Raw genomic sequence first — 21,231 nt, 5'->3', positions numbered from 1 at the left:
GTGAAGAAAAAAAGAACTAACATCAGCTCACTGGATCTGTGCTTATAGGCACTGCACATGTCACGATGCCACGCGGAACCGAACTGAGCTCCAGAATGTTGGATTGCTAAGGACTCAAGGGTGGTGTAACACCCAATGCAAGCGAATCAGATGATACTGTGAGGGTCACAGCCGATTGGGACACCTGCACGCCTACACGATAGGTCTGTGTATCTTGTGATCATCAGCAGACATCACTTTAAATGGCTAGTGGCTGTGGGAAGAATTGGTGCCTATGCACAACAAAAAACAGAAGATGGCTGCAGTGCACATGGAAAACAGCTGCCTTCTATGACACAAAAATGCAAATGAGATTAATTATTATAGAGACTTCAATAAACGGAAACCCCACTACTGACAGAGGAATAAACCGCCTAAGTGCAACTGTGGGTGTTCCTAAGGCTCATGGAATACTAATAATGCCTTTTCTCGGTAGGTTCTAGATTTTTATATTAATGAAGACTATTTCTATATGCCATCAATGTTCCAAAACCATAATTTTGACACTGTTCTCTTTATAACCTTCTCTTTATCTCTTTTGTCTCACGTAATAATGAATGAACCCCTTTTCCCCTTCTTTCTGATCGTATCTTGAACATTCTCTAAACAAAACAAGTTGGTCAAGAGCCTCCGCCAGCCCTTCCCTTCAGTTGCTCTGCTCTTTATTTAGTCTGTATAGTATTTCTTCCTTGCCATGAGACTGCTTCCACGATGTGTTCAAGAGCCGGTGCTTCCCACAGCTATGTTGGGGCCTGGCCAATGAAAACGTTTGAATAAAAACTAAAGATCAGAAGCACACCACTTAATCTATGGTGAGCAACAGATGTGAATTTTGTCCAGCAGTGTTGTGTGAACCTCAACCCTTTGTGTAAACTGCAGTGCAGCCATATTTGCTATTACATTTTTAAACACTGTCTTGTCTAGGTAGCCTTCCCAGATGTTTAGGGCACATTATCAGCAAATGATGAATAACATTACTGAATGACTCGTGTCATCAAGGATATAATGCTTTAACCACGGCCTTTCCCTTACAAATCATTGTTTTCAGGTGTGATTTTTTTTCCGGTCAACTGAAGTGACTACAACTCTCAGAAAGCATTGTGTTGTAAACAAAACACATGGCTACAGCACTGCAAACTGATGCCAGTGTCATTTAGTACATTGGTAAGCCATACCTTGGTGCAGGGCATAAATATGCAGACAATTCTTAGCTTGGGATGTGAATTGATATTGTAACAACACACATTCTGCATTAAGTTGAGTGTCACATTTCAGGGGCCTGGTTGAAATAGGTTTGGAGATTAGGACCAGACACCCCTACCTTACTTTTGTTTTTCAAAAGATATCCGAATCTTTACAGAACAAAAGGCCTTACTGAGTTTTTGGCAGATACTGTTAATTCTATGTCAGGACCGGAGGCGAGGATTATGCCTTGCTTTCTCCACTTTATTAAATGAGCAGCCAAGAAATTAATACAAAACTACAAGTCCCATGAACACTTGGGAAAAGTGAGTACAGTGTTAACCAATGAACAGTAGGAATTTTGTCCAATTCTAAAGTTTTTTGTTTTAGAAAAACAAACTCTGAAAAAAAACGAATGGCCCCTACACCATGGGAGTATTCATCCAGAGTAAGGTGGTCGTTTTTTTTTTTCTTGTCCTTTACCACCAAGTTTTTTCTGGTGGGGACGGACAGAAAAGAAGTCTTTACAACTTCCACCCTAAATAGGGCGGACAGTGTAGTCCTTCATATGACAGCCCCTACTCCATCAGGCCATCGGAAGAAATATTCTGTTGACAGAGCCAAAACAGTCTCCATCAATGAAACTCTTGCAGTCCGCCTGACTCTAAATGAAGTTGGCAGACCTTCAGATTGGCGGACAGGGTATTCTGTCACGTTTGTGACAGAGTACCTGTCAGTCAAACCCTAAATCAGCCTCAAAATCTTTGAGGAGAAGCAACAGGACGTAATAAAAGGAGGTTGAGTTTGCTCTCTCTAAATACAATTTTGTATTTCCTGCCCATGATGCACCTCTGATCTGCTGTTAAGATACAGACATGGCAGTAAAACCCCAAGCCCTTCCTTTGAAGGCAGCTTGCTACATCTTTTATATTTGTTCCTAAACACAGAAGGGCAAAATGTGAGAACCCTTATACTAAACTTTAATCAGTGCTCTAGATTAGCCAGTTCTTTTGCTATCACTTTTGCAAACAGTACAGGTGAACAAAGCAATCATAAACTTTCTGTGGAACTGTCTAACTTACTATCCTCAAGTGACTTTATTGGTGGCTGGGTTGCAATTTCTTAATCTTCCGTTCTCGGGCAACCGCATGTGGAAATGCCTCCCACGCATCATTAGGGTGCCTAATGGTGTGACCATACTTCAGAAAGCCACCATCCTGTCCCCACCCACGTGGGGGATTTTACAATGTAGGTCCCTGACTTCGCCCAGAGTTGTGTTGCAGCACGAGTGTAAGACCCAGAACCCATCAGTAGGGAGTAGGAAATCGATATCTGGAAGAAAGACTCCTTTTCCTTGGATATGCAGGAATGCACTCACTATCACCGTGACACAAAGTAGAGTGACATTTCAGCACAGCCACTTCAAAATATTGTCAGAGTAAAAAGTGAGATCTCAATCAGATTTACAAACTTGAGTCTCACTTGCTATGGGTAAGTATTGAGACTTTTGACCAATTTGAAATTTGATGCCTTGCTGAAAATAGGCACTGTGGCAAACCCAGCTGGGAAATACTCAAAGAATTGCTCGAAAAATGCAAAACATTGCTAATGGCAGCTCTAACTCTATCAGGAATTAATTTGGAAAGGAAGACGTGGGGTTGATGCAAGAGAAAACTAGTAGAAGTAATTCTTCTGTACTGTTGCTCGAAATCTCTCGGGGTAGGCCTGCAGTGTTCTTTGTTTATGGCCTCAGCCTTTGGGAGGGAATTGCCTCTGTTTATACACCATGTTCCCTTGCAGTGACGGGGATCTGGGAAAGGGGAGAGACAACAGCCTTTCTCCTGGCAGAACCCCCAAGCTGACACTTTACTGCTATAAACCAACAGTTGTGACAGCAAGTGTGGAAGGAGAATCAGATCACATAAAAAGAGTGCTAGGGCAGACAGCAGGAGGGGAAGGGACTGGATTCTGAGCCTTTTGCAAATGCTTATATGTGTAGTCTGAGATTGGGCTGGTGGTGTGTCTGCTGAGCAGAGGCGATGAACTTGAATTGGGTTCCTTGGCACCTCCGGGTTGGATACTGCTCTATACTAAAATAATTGGCCTGTGCCCCTTCACCTGGCGTTTCCAGGTGGGGGAACAGTGACCTGATTTTACCAGCTGAAACACCTGGCCTTTAAAATTGCCTTCAGAATTAGCTGCAGGGCGGCCCGCCCCTGTCCCCAAGTCACTCCTTTCGAAGGCATGGGGGAGCATATAATAAAACCTTTTGACAGACCAAAACTCGCCTTTTAAATAGTAAAAGTCTCCCCATGTGGGCCTTCTCATCCACAATGCACAAATAATTGTATTTAAAAGTAGGACATGTCGAAATTTAATGATTGTTAGGTCCTTACAGTGACTAGCACCCACAAACTATTTTTCACTATGGCAGGTCTAGCTATCCTACACAGAAAACCATAGTACAGATTCAACTCCTATCACTGTATCTCGGGAATGAGACTAGCTAGAAAAATAATGAAAAAAAATATTTTTAATAGGTATCAGAAATTAAATTCAATGGTGAAACCAGATTTTAATAAGTATTAAGGACAGTTAACTTGTAGAAAGTTACCTTTTCTATGCCTGAAGTTCCTTGAGACTAAATTTGCATTTACTCTTCCACTGCTGCCACCCACTAATTAGCATTTGAATAAGTGTAAAAAAGTGCGAAGATCCTCCCATTAGCAAAAAATAGGCTGATTTGAATGGGTAGAGATAACTCCTCTTGTTATGAGGACCTTTTTGACCAGAGTTGGTTCCCCCTGTTTTTAGCTTCATTTTAAAACATGTTAGCTGCACTGCTTTTAGCAATGACATTTATAAGCATTTCTCGCATGATAGTTTTCTAGGAACAGGTGGTACAAGTTGCTTGTTTAGTTAGCCTTTGCACAGCAAGTAATCAGTATTTTCTGTTCAAGGCTAGGGAGACTGTACACAATTTCCTAGCTCTTGTGTTGCCCGTGCAGGAGACAGCTTCTAACATCTAGACACAGCATTGCATCAGAGCTGTGAACACAATATGGCTTTATTATCTAAACGGTATGTTGACCTAGAAGGGGCAAAGGGCATTCCAGCCACGAACCCCCAGTACATGCAGCTCTGCTGGCACTAATATCCCAGCTCAGCAGAGGACTGCCATCTGCACAGCAGGCTGACTCCAGGTACTGACATCAGGTATGGGGCTGGGGCAGATCCCTTGGAACGGACCAAGCAGAAGGGTCCACCTGCTATGTTCCCAGCGTAGTCTTAGGGTTAGGTAGGAACCCCTAGAACACATTTATCATGGTTGAATTATTCTTTTTCTTTATCATTTTCACCATGCTGGTTACTTTGCTTTGTTTCGTCTGCCTAGTTATAGCAGCTCATTCGCTTTATGCAAGATTATGTCTGTTTCAATAAATAAATTAAAAACTCAGTCTGTTTATCTTTTGTATTTTCGCCTGGGCATGCATGAGTAATGCAACAAAAGAGAGAGATCTGTTTCCACGACTTCCCGGGGGGGGGGGGGGGGAGTTGCTGTAATCTCCTTCCACCCTGGTAGGTTCAGGGGTTCAGGTGACGTACTGTGAGCTAGCTAGGAATTGGGCTGACGGTTTGTGATGGTGTGGATGCACTTTAGTCTCCCACATTCTGAAATTCTGCTGTCCGGAATATGCACTCCTATTATCTTACTTGGAACCGTATAACACTCTGAACTTTACAGAATATGCACGGCGGGGCTGTAAACAACCTTTTTGACATTACACTGTCAAATCCTGATTGAATGTCAAATCCTGCTTGACAAGTCTGCTGGGATTAGATATAACACCGGGGAAGCACTTGAAAGGAATGGAAACAGGATGGCAAAAAGTTGATGAGTATCTATTGTCTGGTTGCTGGAAAATCCTACTTTTGTTCTACCAGGTGTCTATCTCTTGGTTTATTGCTGGCACAGTGACTGTTTCAAACTGGATTTTAGTGTTAGGTGTGGGAGGACACTAGGATTACCACAGTACACTAACCAGACACACACCTAGCCCTGAGAACCCATGTAAAGTGTGTCTGAAGACTTTCACCATCTTGAAAGTGCCTAAAGTCGGTGAGTTGGCTTTGGTTTTATATCAACGATTAGGGTGTGCAACGGAGTAATCTCCACCCACAGCTTGTGCCAGGCATAAACGTGGCATCTCCACGTACCCGCTTCAGAACACTGCTGGACTTGAGGAAACAGAATATGACTAAACATGCTGTCTGTGACCTGGGAACAGCCTTGGACCTGCAGTCTCTTGTACTCAGGACAAAGAAGTGGACTCCAAGGGTCAGCTGGCCGATGATATGTTGAAGCACAGGGATACAACAAGCTATAAGAGGTCTTTCCTGCAGCTGCCCAGCTGATCACTGTCAACTGGACTCCACTATTGGCCTCTGCCTACCTAACAACCTGTGAGTTTCTAAGTGCCCCCCTGAGGTCCTAGGAAGCTTTAGCAGTGTACTCCTATTGTTGATTGGGACTTAAAAGACTAAGAGTATGATTTAGCTCTTGGTGGACGGGTTACTCTGTCACAAACGTGACAGTTATTCCGTCCACCGTATTACAATCTCAATGGGATATAATGGAATCGTAATTCGGCGGACGGTATATCAGTCACATTTGTAACAGAGTAACCTCATCTGCCAAGATCTAAATCAGACCCTATTTCAGAAGGCTAAACCTTGACCAGGACTAACCTGGTTGGCATTTTGGACCCACTCTCTATTTCAGTCAACATCAAATTATGCCTAGGTGACTGTCCACCATGATCCCTGACTGTCACTGGCACTTTGTGCTTCTTGGAGCTATTCTTATTTAAAACTTTAAAATTTAAATCTCTCTAGTTCCCCTTATTGGATTTTTGTCATTTTGGAATCATTTTGTTTATTACATTTTACTCTTTTTCTAATTCAGTTTGGGATTTTATTGTGTTGCATTTCGACTTTATTACTGTTCTGGTACTGAAGAAATACGTTACACATTGCCCTAAAATAAGCCTGTTTGCTCTGTGCCATAGCTACCAGAGGGTTGGGCTCAGGTTAATTTGATGACTTAGAGAGTTCATGCTAACAAGGTTTAGGATTATTTCTTGAGATGGATAGTCGCCCACCCCAAATAATAATCCTATTTCATACATTGGTGGCAGCGGTGCGATCCAGGACTCATGCTTTGCACTACAGTCAGCAATTTAAGTTAAAATCAAAATCCCTTTGGTAGTCTGACATAAAAATTGACTTTTTATTATTAAACTGACTTCTGTTTTTTTATTGGTCATTTTTTGTATTTTTCCTAAATTTCATTTCTAATGTCCTGTTTAGCACATGTGATTTTAAAAAAAAAGGAAGTAATCGGAGCAGCATTGAGAGCCTCAGCATATGCAAAAAAAGGGGGTAATGCTGCTCTTAGAGTCTGGAGGAAGTACGCATGAGGCAATCCACCTCACAGGAGCAAGTGGGTGAGGAAGAAAAGGAGGTAGAAAATAAAAGTGAGAAAGGAGTCCAAAGACAAAGGAAGATGAGCCCATGGGAGCTATATCACGGGAGGTGTCCAGGGATGCAGACTAAATAACACAATGTGACTAATGCTGCTTGATACAGCACCCTGCTTGCTTAGTGTTGCTTCCCTGCTGGTTCAGGGCCACTTTGAAGTAGTTCTTCACATTCCTCCTTATTAGCATTTCTCGAAGTGAAGATGTGGTTCCAAAACAGTTTAACAGCACATATTCTGTGCTGCAACTCTAACACTCCAGTCAGATTCTTAACAAGATCTGACACCTCATGGGTACTTCTGCGCAGCTTGGACCACAGCATATAGGCTTGTGAGAGAGACATCAAGAGATCACACTCTGTCCCTTCTTAGAGTTTGTACCAAACTATTGTTGGGAAGGGCGTATTGATGGGACAATGAGCATGAATTAGTGAAGAGTAAGGCCATAGGGAAGATAACAAAGAGGAGGAGGATAAGTGGTGGAATGACAGGAAGACCAGAAAGACTGGGAAGGACACTAGGGACATGAAGATCACGACAATGAGAAGGACCTGGCCCACCAGGAGAGCAGCACTACCAGAAAAAGTATGAGGACCAGAAAGAGGGAAAGAAATCACACAGAGGACTAACATCACCAGGACTAGGAGGGCCAGTAGGAAGAGTAGGAATATAAGAAGGAATATCAGAAGGAACACAGGAATGGGACCACAATAAGGAGGAGGCAAAAACCTCTAGGACCATGAGGAGCAGGATTGCAAGACGACCAGGAGGAATAGGAGAACCAGGACAGAGATGAGGAGGATGAGAGGTGAAGAGGAGGACTAGGAAAAGGAGGAGGAGGAGGACTAGTAGGCAGATGAAGTACAGGAATAGGGGGCTAAGACCACCAGAAAGGCCAGGAACACCAGGGCCATTAAGAAGAATCAGACTAACAGAACAAAGTGGGCCCACAGAACTAGGAGGAGAACCAGGAAGACCAGCACAAGTAGGATGACCATGAACACCACCAGGACCAAGACTGTCATGTTGAGAAAGAAAAGGACCACCAGGACGGGGAGGAGCAGGACCTCCAGGAAGAACAGAGAAGAACCACAGGAGGACCAGAAACTGGATAACCAGGAAAAGGAGGAGGACAAGGAGGAAGAGGGCCACAAGGATCAGGAGCAAGTGGACCAGGACCAGGAAGAATTAGAGTAGAATGGTCAAGCAGAGGACTAGGAAATGCAGGGCAAGGAGGAAGACCAGAAGGCTCTTAGGACTACAGACAAGAGTACCATGCCGAGGAGGACCAGGAGAAGGAAGAGGTCAAGGGCGGCAAACTGGAGGACCAAAATCATGAGGAACCCGATGAGGAGAAACAGAAACTTGAGGAGGAGGTGAAGGATTAGGAGGTTCTGGTGGAGAAATAAGAAGACTGGGAGGTGAACTTGGACCAGCCAGGAGGATCAAGGTCAGAACAAGCAGGACCAATAGGACTTGGAACACCTACGTTAGCAGGACTAGGGAGAATAGTATAGAGAGTATAAGGACCAGTGGAAAACCAGGAGGAGGAGCAGAACGAGGTGTAACGAAACCAGAGCCACCAGGATTTCCAAGAACATCACAATCAGGAGCACATTTGGTAGCAGGACCAGTATAATTAGAAAGTCCCATCAGACCAGGAGAAGTGGGGGGCCAGGAGAAGGACAAGGGTGACCTGGAGAGGAGTACCAGGTGGACTGCCAGAACTAGGATCACTATGATGAGGACCAGAATAGGCCCACTAGATGGATAAAGAAGACCAGTATTACCAGAAAGACCAGGACAAAGAGAATCAATAGGATGGCCAGGAATAAGAGGAGGGCCAGTAAGATCATTTTCAGAGGATGAGAACCAGGATGATCAAAGCGAGGGGGACCAGAAGGGATTCTAAGCTACATGTATTAGGACATGCCCTTAATTATAGAGCTGATGTCCCTTGTAAACAGTTTAGTTATCCTTAATAAGCTATGTACCCTTTAAAAACCATCCACCCAGTTCAGTCGACCTAAAACACTGCCCTCAGTGCAGAACATGTGAGTTGAGGCCCAGTAGCTCTGATTATGTGTCATTGGGGGCTGATTCGGAGTCAAAGTGTGTGTGCAGTTTCATACAACCTTAAGGCATCTGATGACTGACCGATTGTTACTAAAGGATAGTTTGCAAGTGCCCCCATGCTATAACAAAGCCTTCAGCCACTCACTGCTTTTTAGTCAATTGTGCCACAATATAGCCTGAGACTTTTAGTTTGCTTTTTGTATCTGAATTATGGACTCAAAATCACAGCTTGTAAAGTGAAGCTGGATAAAATGTCAGTACTGACTGACACTGGCAGGCCCAACAGAGGGGTCCCGAGGGTTAGCACCTAGAAGAGTGCTAGGAAAGCAGATAAGCTGTAAGGGGCATTAAATGTTGTGTGATGCTGGTCATGTGCCCTCAGGGCAGATATACGTGTTTAGAGACCTCTAAAACGTGACAAAGATGCCTAGTGAAGTATGGAGCACTGGTGAAAAGGGTTATTGGGACGTTGTCAGAAAAGGATACATTTGCTCTTAGGGCTGAAGTTCAAATGGGTAGTCAAGGGATAACAAAGGAGGCCTAAGTGGTATATGGACCAGCAAACAGATGGCTCAGGTAAAAAAAAGAGGGGCTGTGATGAGTGGGTGTGTGGGGAGCTCATAAGAAAGCTGATGGGTGTCACAGGGCCGGCAGAGGGACAGCAGGAATGGTGGTCTGTGCCCAGTGGAGTGACAGGAGAAGTCTGAGGGCAAGGTAAAGGAGGGCAGGGCAGGAATGAGAGTAAATGCGTGAACAGTGGCATTCCAAGTTTCAAAGCTGGCACCCAAAAACACTAACAATCCTACCCTGATCACTAAACTGAAAATGCCACAAATGCATAATGTTGGAAGAATGTCTGCATTCATAAGTGCCCTTGTAAATGTTTATTTCCAACAGTTCTGTCTCTGTGAATCAGTACATGTAATTTACATTCGTGCAATGCATTTTAATCACTCACGCTTTAGGCTGGCACGCACAAAATGCCTTGTGAGTTGACCCAGAGCATTGGCACTGAGGGTCACCTGTTAAGACTTTAGATCAATTGTGTCCTTCATTGAATTTTCCCCTCAGAAAAAAGACCAACGTAATACATCAACCAAATTTCAAAAACGTACATATGAAAAATGTTAGTTGATGAGCCTGCGGCTTTTATTCAATTTAATTTTTTTAAAGTTTTGTCTCTCCATATATTTGTGTTTGCGATTTTAATCCTAATAATGACAGTAAAGGATTAAGATAAGGGTGGGTCACTATTTTTCGAGGGTCTGTTCAAGACCTGGTGGTGATGATGATGTTATAGTTGGATATATGCGTGCCACTTAGCTATTCTGCACTAAGAAATTTCATGATTTACCTGGCCGGTAGTAGAATGGCTGTGACAGTAAACTATTTAGCAGAAGCTAGGCAAAAAGAAAATCTTCACCTCTGCCTGATTAAATAGCAATACAATTTCTACACCATTTACATGCCTGCCAGTTTTACCGATATTTTGATGTATAACAGGCTATTAGCTAGTAGCACAATTTCCGCTATTTATCCAGCTGCATTAGTATTACAAAATATCTGCAAATTTCCTGGAAGCCATGGTAGGCTAAAACACAGGTAAATAGCAAAGATTTGGTACACTTTTTTAGTTAGATCAGTTTCTATTGGTTTAATCAAATAACAGACATTGAGCACTGCAAGCAATAAAATACATTTGGGAAACAAATCATGTATGACATAAGAAGTGTAGAGTCAGAGTTATGCAACATGTACATTGTCAAATCCTCTAAAGGAAGAAGAGGTGAACACCTTACCTCCTCCCCCCTAAACAGTTTTGTCAATAAGAGGTGTAATAGGGAGCGCACCTCACCACATCCCTGCTAGCAGGCAAAGTTGCTAGTACAGAGGAATATTTTGTGCCATTGTTTGGCTTCCAGTGTTATGATGAGATCTTTTCCCAACTGTACTTTAGGGGAGATTTGTGTGTAGTTGTTGGGGAATTAAGAATGTTATAGATTTTAGAGACTAGACGTATTCCTTGAGAAAGCTGTGGACTACACTGTATTGAATGTGTAGACAGCAGAAGTATTCAGTCTGTTGGATCTTATATTCTTATTTGATTTCCTCAAAAGACTTCCAGATGCCACCAGAGCAGAAATTCTAGCAGCAAAAGCACCCCTTCGACCTTCGAAGTCACGAGTCACCACTCCGGTGAAATATCCCTGTTATTATTGGTGTAAGTGAGAAGGAGAATATAGCAAGGCCCTGTCCCCCCTACGCATGATAGATTCAGAGGCTCCAAATGTGGCCCTAATTAAGTAGGGAAATGTAAGGGAGTCTACTTCCCATATTTTTAGGAACCTGCTGTACCTCCCTGGGGTCTAGCTGCGAAGTTTTGGTCCACAAAACACCACTCTGTCAGTTTCTCTTTTTAACTATTTGATCATATTGGGCAGCTGGGAAGCCTGGTAGTAGTGGATTAGGTGGGTAACTCTCAGTCCTCCCACTCTCGAGTACCTCATACAAATCTTCGTGGCCAATCTTGATTTCCCACCCTTCCAAATATAATTCACACAGGCCGTCGGCAAGCACAAGGATGCCCCGGGGAGATTGCAGAGGGTACGAGGTCTCCCCCCGGCAGGTTTGGGGAGGTGGTACAGCCCGCGGGCACCGTTTGGACGCTTTATGGGCTGTGGAGGGAAGTATTTAGAGGAGCCATTTTAGGGAGAACCCCCCCCCCCACCATTTTGGGAAAGCGATACGGTGGCCGGGTAGATAGAGCAGGTTTTTCCCTCCTGCCCACCCTAGTTCATGCATAGTAGGGGGGGTTTCAGTTTCCTGGGGGGGTAGAATCATTTTAGGCGTTTTGTGGAAAGGGGTGCACAAAGGGGGACTTTTTGTATATTGTCGCTGGGAACAGGTGCAGGCGGGAACTGAGACAGTTCACATGACAATAGATCCGACAAGACACCTTCAGGTGGGGAAGGGAGTGGACACCAGCAGGACAACTCAGACAGAAATAGTTTGGCATCAGGGGTTTGCGACTTGCAGATTAAAGGGGCAGGGAGCAGCAGGAGACTATTAAGGTGACAAACGCATTCAGCAAGAAATCATTACAAAGGAAGAGGCTACGTGGTTAAAGAAAAAGGGAGGGGAGGATAGGGGTGGGGAGAGAAGAGAAATTGATAGGTAAAATTTGATGTATAGTGAGGTTTTAGTTTTGTGAGGCAAGAGGCCAAGGGTTCTTTTGATTTGTAAGTGCACCTGTTTCCAATAAAGCGGCCTTTTACACACAATTAGTGCCGTGGTGGTGGCCTTCTTCCCCAAAATATCTTCCTACCTAATGGGTAGAGGCATATGGAAGACATTTATAATGCGTGGTGGCAGTGTCGTTTTTACACGGCCATAGGTCTCAAATCTAAAGTGTATAGTTTTTTTCATGATGCTAAATTCTAATGCAATAGAAGCTCAACGTTTATCCTGGCACAAACTAGGAGACGGAGTGTCAGCTGGCTTCTCAAACATTTAATGGGGTCTAGTGTTCATTTAAATGGTGTCTCAGATTTCAGTGAGCCTTCCAGGAAGCGCTCCCTGGACCAAAATCAAACCCTCAGAACTGGTCATTTTTATCTGAAGGCTTGCTACTGCTCGAAACTCCTCGGGTAAGGTGGTAAGAGCTTGGAGAGATTGTTGGAGTTTCGGCAGTATGGAGTGCATCCTCTGCAACAGCAGCAATTTAAAAGTGCCTTGGCAACATGAAATGCCATATTTATGGGTTTGGTCTCTAATTTTCTGTAAAGTGGCTCTAAAAAAGTTTTTTTTTTTTTTAAAGTGGGAAGAGGCAACAACATTGACAGGTACCTCTAAATGTATCCACATAGAACAAAGATTGACCACTGACAGTGACTCTGGCCCAGGAGTTCCAATAGCGGGCAGCGATCCAGCCAAAGCCACATTTTGTCAGGACGTCTTCTAGCATACCGTAGTCCACTCTTTCAACGCTGCTTTTTTTATACATATAACAAATGCTGTTTTCTGTTGTGAGTACAGAAACCATCCCTTCCAATTAAAAACCTTTTTTTTTTTTTTTTAAATATATTTTGGTTCTTTGTCAAAGCAATCAAATGATGCACACTAAATAATTACTGTATTTTTTTTATTGTTCTCTTCGTGTGATAAATATATTTATTGAAAAAAATAAAGTTATAGGGAAGTTAAGGTTCACATGATTTTCATGGATGTCAATAATGGATACAGTACCAAGCCTTAAAAACCTGAAATTCACAAATGACGATGCTTACTACCTTCCCTTTATCATTTAACCCACTATAGTAACTTCACCTTAACTCCTCCCCTTGACATCCATCACTTGTGAAAGCTGGAAATAAGATGCACTGCAAAGGTATTCATTAGTCTGCAGCAGCTAGCATGATTGTGACAGTTGTTTCATTGTATAAGAAAGTATTGTTTTTGTGACAGTGCTTGACAATGAGGACATGAATGGTCAGTTTACTGTAATAGCCATAAGGTGTTATCCTACATTATTACACAATCTTCTATGCATGTTTATGATACAGTTTTCCCCATCCAGCCTCGCGTACAGACACTGCTCAGGAGTCTGAGAGCCAATCAGAAGACCAACCAACAAAAAAGATGGTGTCTGGAGCATTAGATTTGAAACTGGATCAATATCTGGTCTATGCTTTAAGTTCAGAACCAAGCTCTAAGCCTGCTGAAAGTAGTGGGATACAACCTGCCCCAGTTACCCCACCATATCAGTGGAGAAAACATTTAAGGATGCAACCACTGCCATTTACTGTGTTGGTGCAGATGAGATTGAGAAGATTGATGGGATGCTGGGTTGATTAGTGTCTTCCTGAGGAACAACACGGGATGCTCCTTCCGCCCCACTGAGACACTAATGGGGAAGATGGAAAAGTGTTTACTGCTAGGCTAAGCTCTGTAAAAATAGCGTAAGAGAAAATTCCCTTCCCCTTCTTCACATGTATCCCTGTGGGTGAAACATTAGCCTTTATCTCTTTCAACGTGCAGGGTTCTTAATACCCTAACAAAGGAACTGCCATCCTCTATACACTGAAAAGTAAGAGAGGGGATGTTAATTTTATTAAGAAGACCCTCCTCTTGTCAAAGTATAGGGAACGGCTTCCACTTAAATACATTCCTCGACAAAACTTTGCAATCGCAATAACCAAAATGAAGAGGGTGGCCATTGTCTTTAGCATGACAGCACACTTTACAATTGAATCAGCTTCTGCAGACGGAGGGGGAAGATGGCTGCTACTAAATGGCTCTCTGAACAATCATCCAATTTCCCTGGGAGCAGTCTATGCCTCTGAAAGGGGTCAGGAGGGGTTTCTAAAAAATACAATTCAAGAACTGTTTTTATCCCTAGCACAGCACACCTTAATACCGTGTGGAGACTGGAAATTAAATCTTGACCCTAGCCTGACTAAATCAAGCCGCAGAAGCATGGGTACTGCTACTCTATCACAGGAGGGTCAAGACTGGTTTAAAGAGATTGGGTTAAAGCACATCAGAAGAGACACTAAAGCTAATATTAAAGACTACTACCATGACTCAACCACTCATAAATCATATGATAGGTTGATAATATCCAACTAAATCAACCTATGAGACCCACAGTCCAGAAGGTGGAACAGGGGGTCATCTCCTTATCTGATCATGCGCTGTTCCTTGTACAGTGGAATGGCGAAGGGGGCCTCTTAGAGAAAGTACATTTTGGACGCTAAGTCAATACATACTAACGGATCCAGTATCGAGACAGCACATCCTTGACCTCATCAAGGAATACATGGTGCTTAATGAAACTGGGGAATAGTCCACCATAAGGCTTTAGGGTGCATTATAAGTGGTCGGAATCAGGAGAGGGATATGCATAGTGGAGTCGGGGAGATTACAGAAGCACTGAGAGTCTAAGACACTCCCTTGAGGACTAGCATATAAGGTTGGAACATCAAAACGCAAGTTTACTCTCACAGAAAATACAGCACAAAGTGCTATCTATTAGGGGCCAACTGAACAAATTAGAAATTAATTTGGTGGAATACAGATTGGCCAGAGTTAAGCAGCGCTATTATGAAAGAGGAAACAAAGCAGACTAGAATGCCTGTGGCTTATTGAAGCACCATTGGATAGAATGCGAATGCAAATCATTAAACATAAATTGGGTCACAAAATCTTTAGATAAGTGGAAACTTAAACTCTTTTGACACTTTTATAAACATCTTTATACCCAGGAGATGGCAAGGCCTTCACAAATTAGCCATTTGTTGATTAAGACACTGCTTCAGGAAGAAGAACTGTTGGAGAAATAGATAACCCTGTAAAATGTTATTAAGAATATGAACTAGTTAGAGCCTATATTAGCCCCAGTCCCCAATGGCTTCCCTCTCGGATTTTATCCTGAATGCTGGCCTGCCCTGATCTCTATTCTGCCAAAGGTCTTCAATAAGAATGCTGACAATGGTAGAGTGGCTACTGCTCAGGCCAGGATTTACCTAATTTTGGAGCTGAGGAAAGATCCCTAAGGGCTTGCTAGATACTGTTTACAAGAAGAAATAGGTCTCATTCTTTGTGTCTTTAGATGCAGGGAAAGCTTTCAACATAGTTAAATGGGCATTCTACAGGATGCTCTGGTCTGTTGAGGTTTGGGTTGTGATTAATCTGAATGATGTTGGATGGTGTAAGAAAAGGGACTGTTATTAGGGGTGGATGACTGCCCACTTCAAGGAATATTCACAGTTCTTGTTAGGATAAATCTTCAAAATCATTAAATTAACTCAAGCTCATCCCACTGGTAGCTATGGCACACAACAGCCAGGCTTAACTTAGGTCGATGTGTAAATTATGATGTAGTAGTAAAACAGTAATAAAATCAAAATTCTATACAATAAAAATGCCAAATTAGAAAAGTAGACAAAATGTAATAAACAAAAAACCTGAGATATGAATTTTTAAAGATTTAAATGAAAATAGTCAGAAAAGCACAAAGCACCAGTGATAATCAACGGTCGAGGTAGACTGGGACCTAGCCGAGATTTGAGTCCAGCAGTGAAGGAAGGCGGTGGAATACACTAACCAAGTTTGTCCTCAAAGATTTCACCTTCTGACTTTGCTCCTGATTTAGAGTTTGGCAGATGGGTTACTTCATCACAAACATGACGGATATCCAGTCTGCCATTTTACAAGTTCCACAGGATAAATGGACTGGTAATACGGCGGCTGGGATAGCCGTCATGTTTGTGACGGTATAACCTGGTCTGCCAACTCTAAATCAGCCCCCTAATCTTGTAAGTCCCTAGCAAACATAGGAGTGCACTTTTAAGGCCCCCAGGACCTCAGCAGAGGCACTTACAGACTCAAAGGGGGTCAAGTAGAGGCCAACGGCATGGTCCAGGCCAGGTCCAGTTACCACTGGTCAGGAAGGTACTTCCAGGAAAAGACCTCTTGCAGCTTGCTTTCTCCCTCTAGCCACACATAAGATTGGCCAATTGACCTTTAGAGTCAACTTCCTTGTCCTGGGTTCAAGACAGAACAGGTTTTCTTCAGGGCTCCTTTGAGGTCACATACAGGTCCAGTCCTCTTCTGATATTCAGCAGGTCCAGAAATTGGCCTGAAGAGGATAACTGGGGATGCTACATTTATGCCTGTGACCAAATAGTGGCTGGAGGTTACTCCTGGGCACACCCTAACCAATAGGGTAAACGTTCCTGTTGTCAACCCTTTTCAGCAGTTCCCGTTTGCTTTACTGCAAAAAAGCGCACAATACCGTGTGTCAGGGCATTTTCAACATGGCGAATGTCTTTGCCCACACCAAACTTGGGCTCTAAGGGCTGAGGGAGTGTGCGTGGGGACTGTAATAGAGTAATTTTATTATCCTCCCACATTCAACACTAAAATCCAGTCTGAAGAAGGTACTTTACCCACAACAAACCGAGAGTCAGATGTCTGGCAGCACAAAAACAGGGTCGTTCAGCAACCATGCACAGATCCACAAGACTTGTTTGGTATCCTGTACTCTCCCTTTCAAGTGTACCTCAAGTGTTACATGTGGCTCAACAGACCTGTTACGCAGAATTAAACAGTGAGGTGTCACAGGATTGATTCAGTCCACACTTTCAATATTCTTGCTGAGTTCAAAGGAGTCATCTCTGTCCATTCAAGTCAGCCTACTGTTTCCTCCTGGGAGGCATACCACACCTTTTCACTCCTATTCAAGGCTGAGCACAGAATGAGAGCTGGCAGAGGCTTATTCTAATTGGCCTTCTGACAGTTCAGGCAGGTAAAGTGTAACTTTCTAAAAGTTACTTTTCCTTATCATTTATTAAAACTCTGACTTCATCAGTGAACTGGAATTTTAATAACTTTCAAAAGTAAATGTTCAATTATTTTTCAAGGTGGTCCTATTCTCTAGATACAGTATTCGTATTTTGATATGTTCTCTGCTTTTGTACATAGGACGGCTGGGCCTAACACAATGAAAATAGAGTGGTGGGCCTTGTCACTGTAGGGACATGGAAACATTAATTTCTACATGTCCCGTGGCCTATATTAGGATGACCTATTAATATTTAAGTTAATGTTTTCTCTTGTCAAAATGGTTTATTTTGAGAGGTTGTACTGCATGTTGTACACTGCTGTAGTCACGCTGCACAGGCTTCGCCTGATGTCATGTTTGCTCTGCCACCATAGAGGATAGCAGAGTCGGTGCTGCATTTCACTAGTGGCATTTAACTTACAGGCCCCAGGTGCACTTTTTACACTATAAACAAAGTACTTTTGAGCATGTTGTAAAGCCAACAAAAATATAAGGTCCATCAAAATGTGAAACATCTGGGGTGATCCGACGGGAAAGGTGGATTTCGTACAACTGGGTGGCCAGACCAAGGGGTACAAATCACAATGAATGCTAGATCATCCCTCGCAATAGTGATACAGTGAGGAAACTGGGAGGGTGTCTTATTTTCCTCTTGCTGTTTGCAATCACCTGGGACCCTTCATCTAAAGGATTCAACAAAAACACTAAGTGAAAGTTGGAGAAAATTAATTTAAATTTAAGACAATTATCAATCCAACTGAATCTCTTTCCCTTCACTCCCTAAATTGCTTAACGAATTTGGAAAGGCCGCAGGTAAAAATGTATCTGAGTAAATCTGAAACTCTCCCTATAATGCCCCATTGGAGCTGAAAGAGCTGCCACAATTGTTCTTCCCATTTAAACAAAGCCAGGGAAATATCAAGCATCTAGGAGTCCATTTGGTGCCAGTATTAGCCGGTACTTGCAGAGTAATACCCAAGATTAGAAGGGAGACACAGCACGGGCTTCATTTTGCACTGTTCTGGATGAGCACAGTTGCCTCTTGTAAAATTACTATTCCGTTTAAAATTATTTTCCTCTTTCAAACATTTTTCATTTTGGTCCCATCTCAATGCCCGATTCAACTTCACCGGATCTGCAAATACTAGATAAGGGAGGTAAGAAGACACAGGTCCCTTTTCATTGCACATACCGAGACAGGTAGGTCTGCGCATTCCTAATATGATATGTTACTACCAAGTGACCAACTAGGACATCTCAATGAATCGGCTAAAGTGGAAACAGTCAACCAATGGTGTTTTATCAGTCACACAAAGATAAAGATTCCTCCCAACCTGGGACTATTTTCTGGTATGGCTACTTGAAACCTTACAATTTTTAACAAAGATAACCGACATTTCTTAACACAATACAACTAGCAGTGAACAAAACAGCTTTAGCAAAATATACATGAATGGTACTGTCAGCTGTGTTATATTTAGGTTATGTATTTGATGAATTTAAAAGAGAGGGCCTTTTGTAAGGGCAGGACATTGCTCTTAGCTTTCTCTGAAAGCGATTGTAGAGAACTGACAAGCTCAAAATCACATAGCACTCTTCAAATCATTTCCCCGAGTTTAACCAGGCGCTGTGGAGTGAAAAGGGGCTGGAGCGGGGATTAGCTACATTGGGTGTAGTTCTGTATTTGACTTAAGTGGGATTCGATTTGACTAGTATGGGGACAGTGGGAGGGACTTAAGTGATTTATTGTGTTTTATGTGTTTCCCTTAAGGAGAAGCCTCACACATCCATGGAACGTCATGAGCATACTGAGTGCTTTCGACTACCTCTTTAAGGCTCGCTGACGTGTACATCCATAGAGATGAGTGGGGTGTACCGGGGGATATGGGGGATGCAAACAAACATATATTTTCCAGCGAGAAAGCTACTTATATATTTTGCTGTTATTAACATTTATATTAAAAATGATTGAAACCTAAAATTGGACAAACACACCTAACATAAACCCAGAGGTCCTCATTTTGAGAGGCCAGGTAATGCTGATTTGTCCAAAATTTAATTTCAAGTAGTGCTAAATTAGCTCACTTTATTTTCCGCACAGATGTCTCCAGCTGATACCTGGCACAATTTGTGTGTGTGTGCGGGGGATTAAATATTCTGAGTTTCACACCTTAGAAGTTGGGGAAACGTGGTATCGTCAAGTTATCCCTTTTTCCAAGGAACGAACCTCAGATAGGGAGTTAATGCCATACCCTCATATTTACTATATTACCACCAAAAATAACACACATTGCAGAGTGAGAAGCCTCTTGGAATATTTGGCTATGCTGAGGACTCTAAAAACAGACAACTTACCTGAGTCAGTGGTCTATAGCTCGCTTGCTACTAACATAAATGCACACCAAACTGCAACACTTGCTGCTACCAATAGTGCTTGTTTGACTTTAATCAACATTGCTGAATTGCCAACATCTGTTGATCATTGCTTTATTATTTTAATCTGTTTACCTCCGAGTGAATGTGGAATCCTAATGCTGATAAGATTTTTCCCAGGTGATAGGCTGAGAGGTTCAATCTTATTCCCTTAAAGAGGCAGTCTGTCACGTGTACCATTGATAACTTAAGAATTTATTTCAGCCCCATGGGTGAGGTGCATAGATGTTGAAGGTCACCAGACTTTGCTATAATGTGCTTAAGAGCGTTCAATATAAACTCCATATTTACAAAGACACAAACTTTGAAGACATTGAAAAGTCTCACCTGAACACAGGGCTGTGACCGCCAACCCTTGCTTTAGACCAGGCGAGAGGGGACGGAACCGCTAAGTAGTCCATCCCCATGTTCTCTTTCCTTACTGGGGAAAACAACCCTGACCCGTCCTCATTGCCAACTGCCATTACAGAAGGAGTCTTGGCCGAACCATTGCAGATTGGTTCCTCCTGCCGCATGAGGGCCAGAGTCTGCTCTGTGGATGTCTTACGTGCCTTCTGGGGAATGCTGTCCAACTCTGTAGGCTGGTACTCGAATGCGGATGCTTTGGAAGAGTTTAGATCCTTCTGAGATCCTTGCTCAGCAGCTGGGTGCTCATCCGTCACACTGTTCCGTCTGGAGATGACTGGTGAGGAAGCAGAAGACGTCGGGTGAGGGGAGATAGAGGGCTGAGCCTCAGAGCTGGAGTACCTTCGTTTTCCACAGGGGGAGGTTGGTCGGGAGGAGCTTGATGACGAGGCTTGGGGGTACAACCAGATATCCTCCCTGGGTGATGGGCATGGGGACTGGCGTGGCGATAGAGATGGACTGGAGTTGTAGGCCTGGAGGCCCAGCTGCCACTGCTCCTCAGCTGGTGTGGAGGACCATGGTCGGGGAGATCCCCTAGGTGAGCCCAGTGGAGAAATTAGGGTGAAACGCGAGGCAGCATCATTGAGCTCTGTCTCCACATCGTCACACATTTGGTGCAGGGAGTCGCAGGATGAGGCGTCTGAAAAAAAACTCCAGGATGAATGGCTGCTGGCAGGGCTGGGACTGAAGAAGCCATCACGGTAGCCATAGGGGTCCAGTGGGAGGTAGAGCTGGTCACGACCATGCCGCTCTCCTCCATCCCACCCATTGACCTGGCTCCCGTCTTCAAAGCCTCCATCACTGTTGTCAGGCGAGATGGTAGTGATCTGGATGCTGGGGCATTCCAGGAATCTGGAACCACCTAGGTGGATACAGCGTGCTGGCTGGCTCTCATAAGTCCCATTAAAGTCTGTGTCCGAGGCTGGCCTGGGAGGCGGAGAGTGCATACCTGCCCGACTGACAGGACCATGGCATGGGATACCTATCGGCAGGTTGGCAGGCAAGGCTTGGCAGGCCCCAGTCACCTCTTTTCCAGGAGGACGGTCATCTGCTTCTAGGTCTGTAGAATACAAAAGAGAATATGAATAAGAACCTTATGTCACAGTAAGGTGTAAGCGGCTTCACATATCACCTCTGTTTTCATGTTTGATACAGTACTTGACTCTGCTTCAATGATTCTAGTAGGAGCTCTATAATGGCCGTTAAAAATTTA

General features: G+C 43.4%; 1 protein-coding gene across 3 annotated transcripts in view; it reads right to left on the bottom strand.

The window, feature by feature from the left end:
- Positions 1-21,231, bottom strand: part of NFATC4 (nuclear factor of activated T cells 4) — a 420,369-nt gene that overhangs the window by 292,682 nt on the left and 106,456 nt on the right. For all 3 annotated transcript variants that reach the window (XM_069238283.1, XM_069238284.1, XM_069238285.1), the window contains exon 2: positions 19,941-21,078. In XM_069238283.1, coding sequence (XP_069094384.1) covers positions 19,941-21,078 — 1,138 coding nt within the window. The remainder of the gene's footprint in view (positions 1-19,940; positions 21,079-21,231) is intronic.

This window comes from Pleurodeles waltl, chromosome 6, assembly GCF_031143425.1.
Source record: "Pleurodeles waltl isolate 20211129_DDA chromosome 6, aPleWal1.hap1.20221129, whole genome shotgun sequence".
Lineage (NCBI taxonomy): Eukaryota > Metazoa > Chordata > Amphibia > Caudata > Salamandridae > Pleurodeles > Pleurodeles waltl.
Note: the sequence above shows the minus strand (reverse complement) of the source record. Positions and strands in the feature narration are given on the sequence as shown.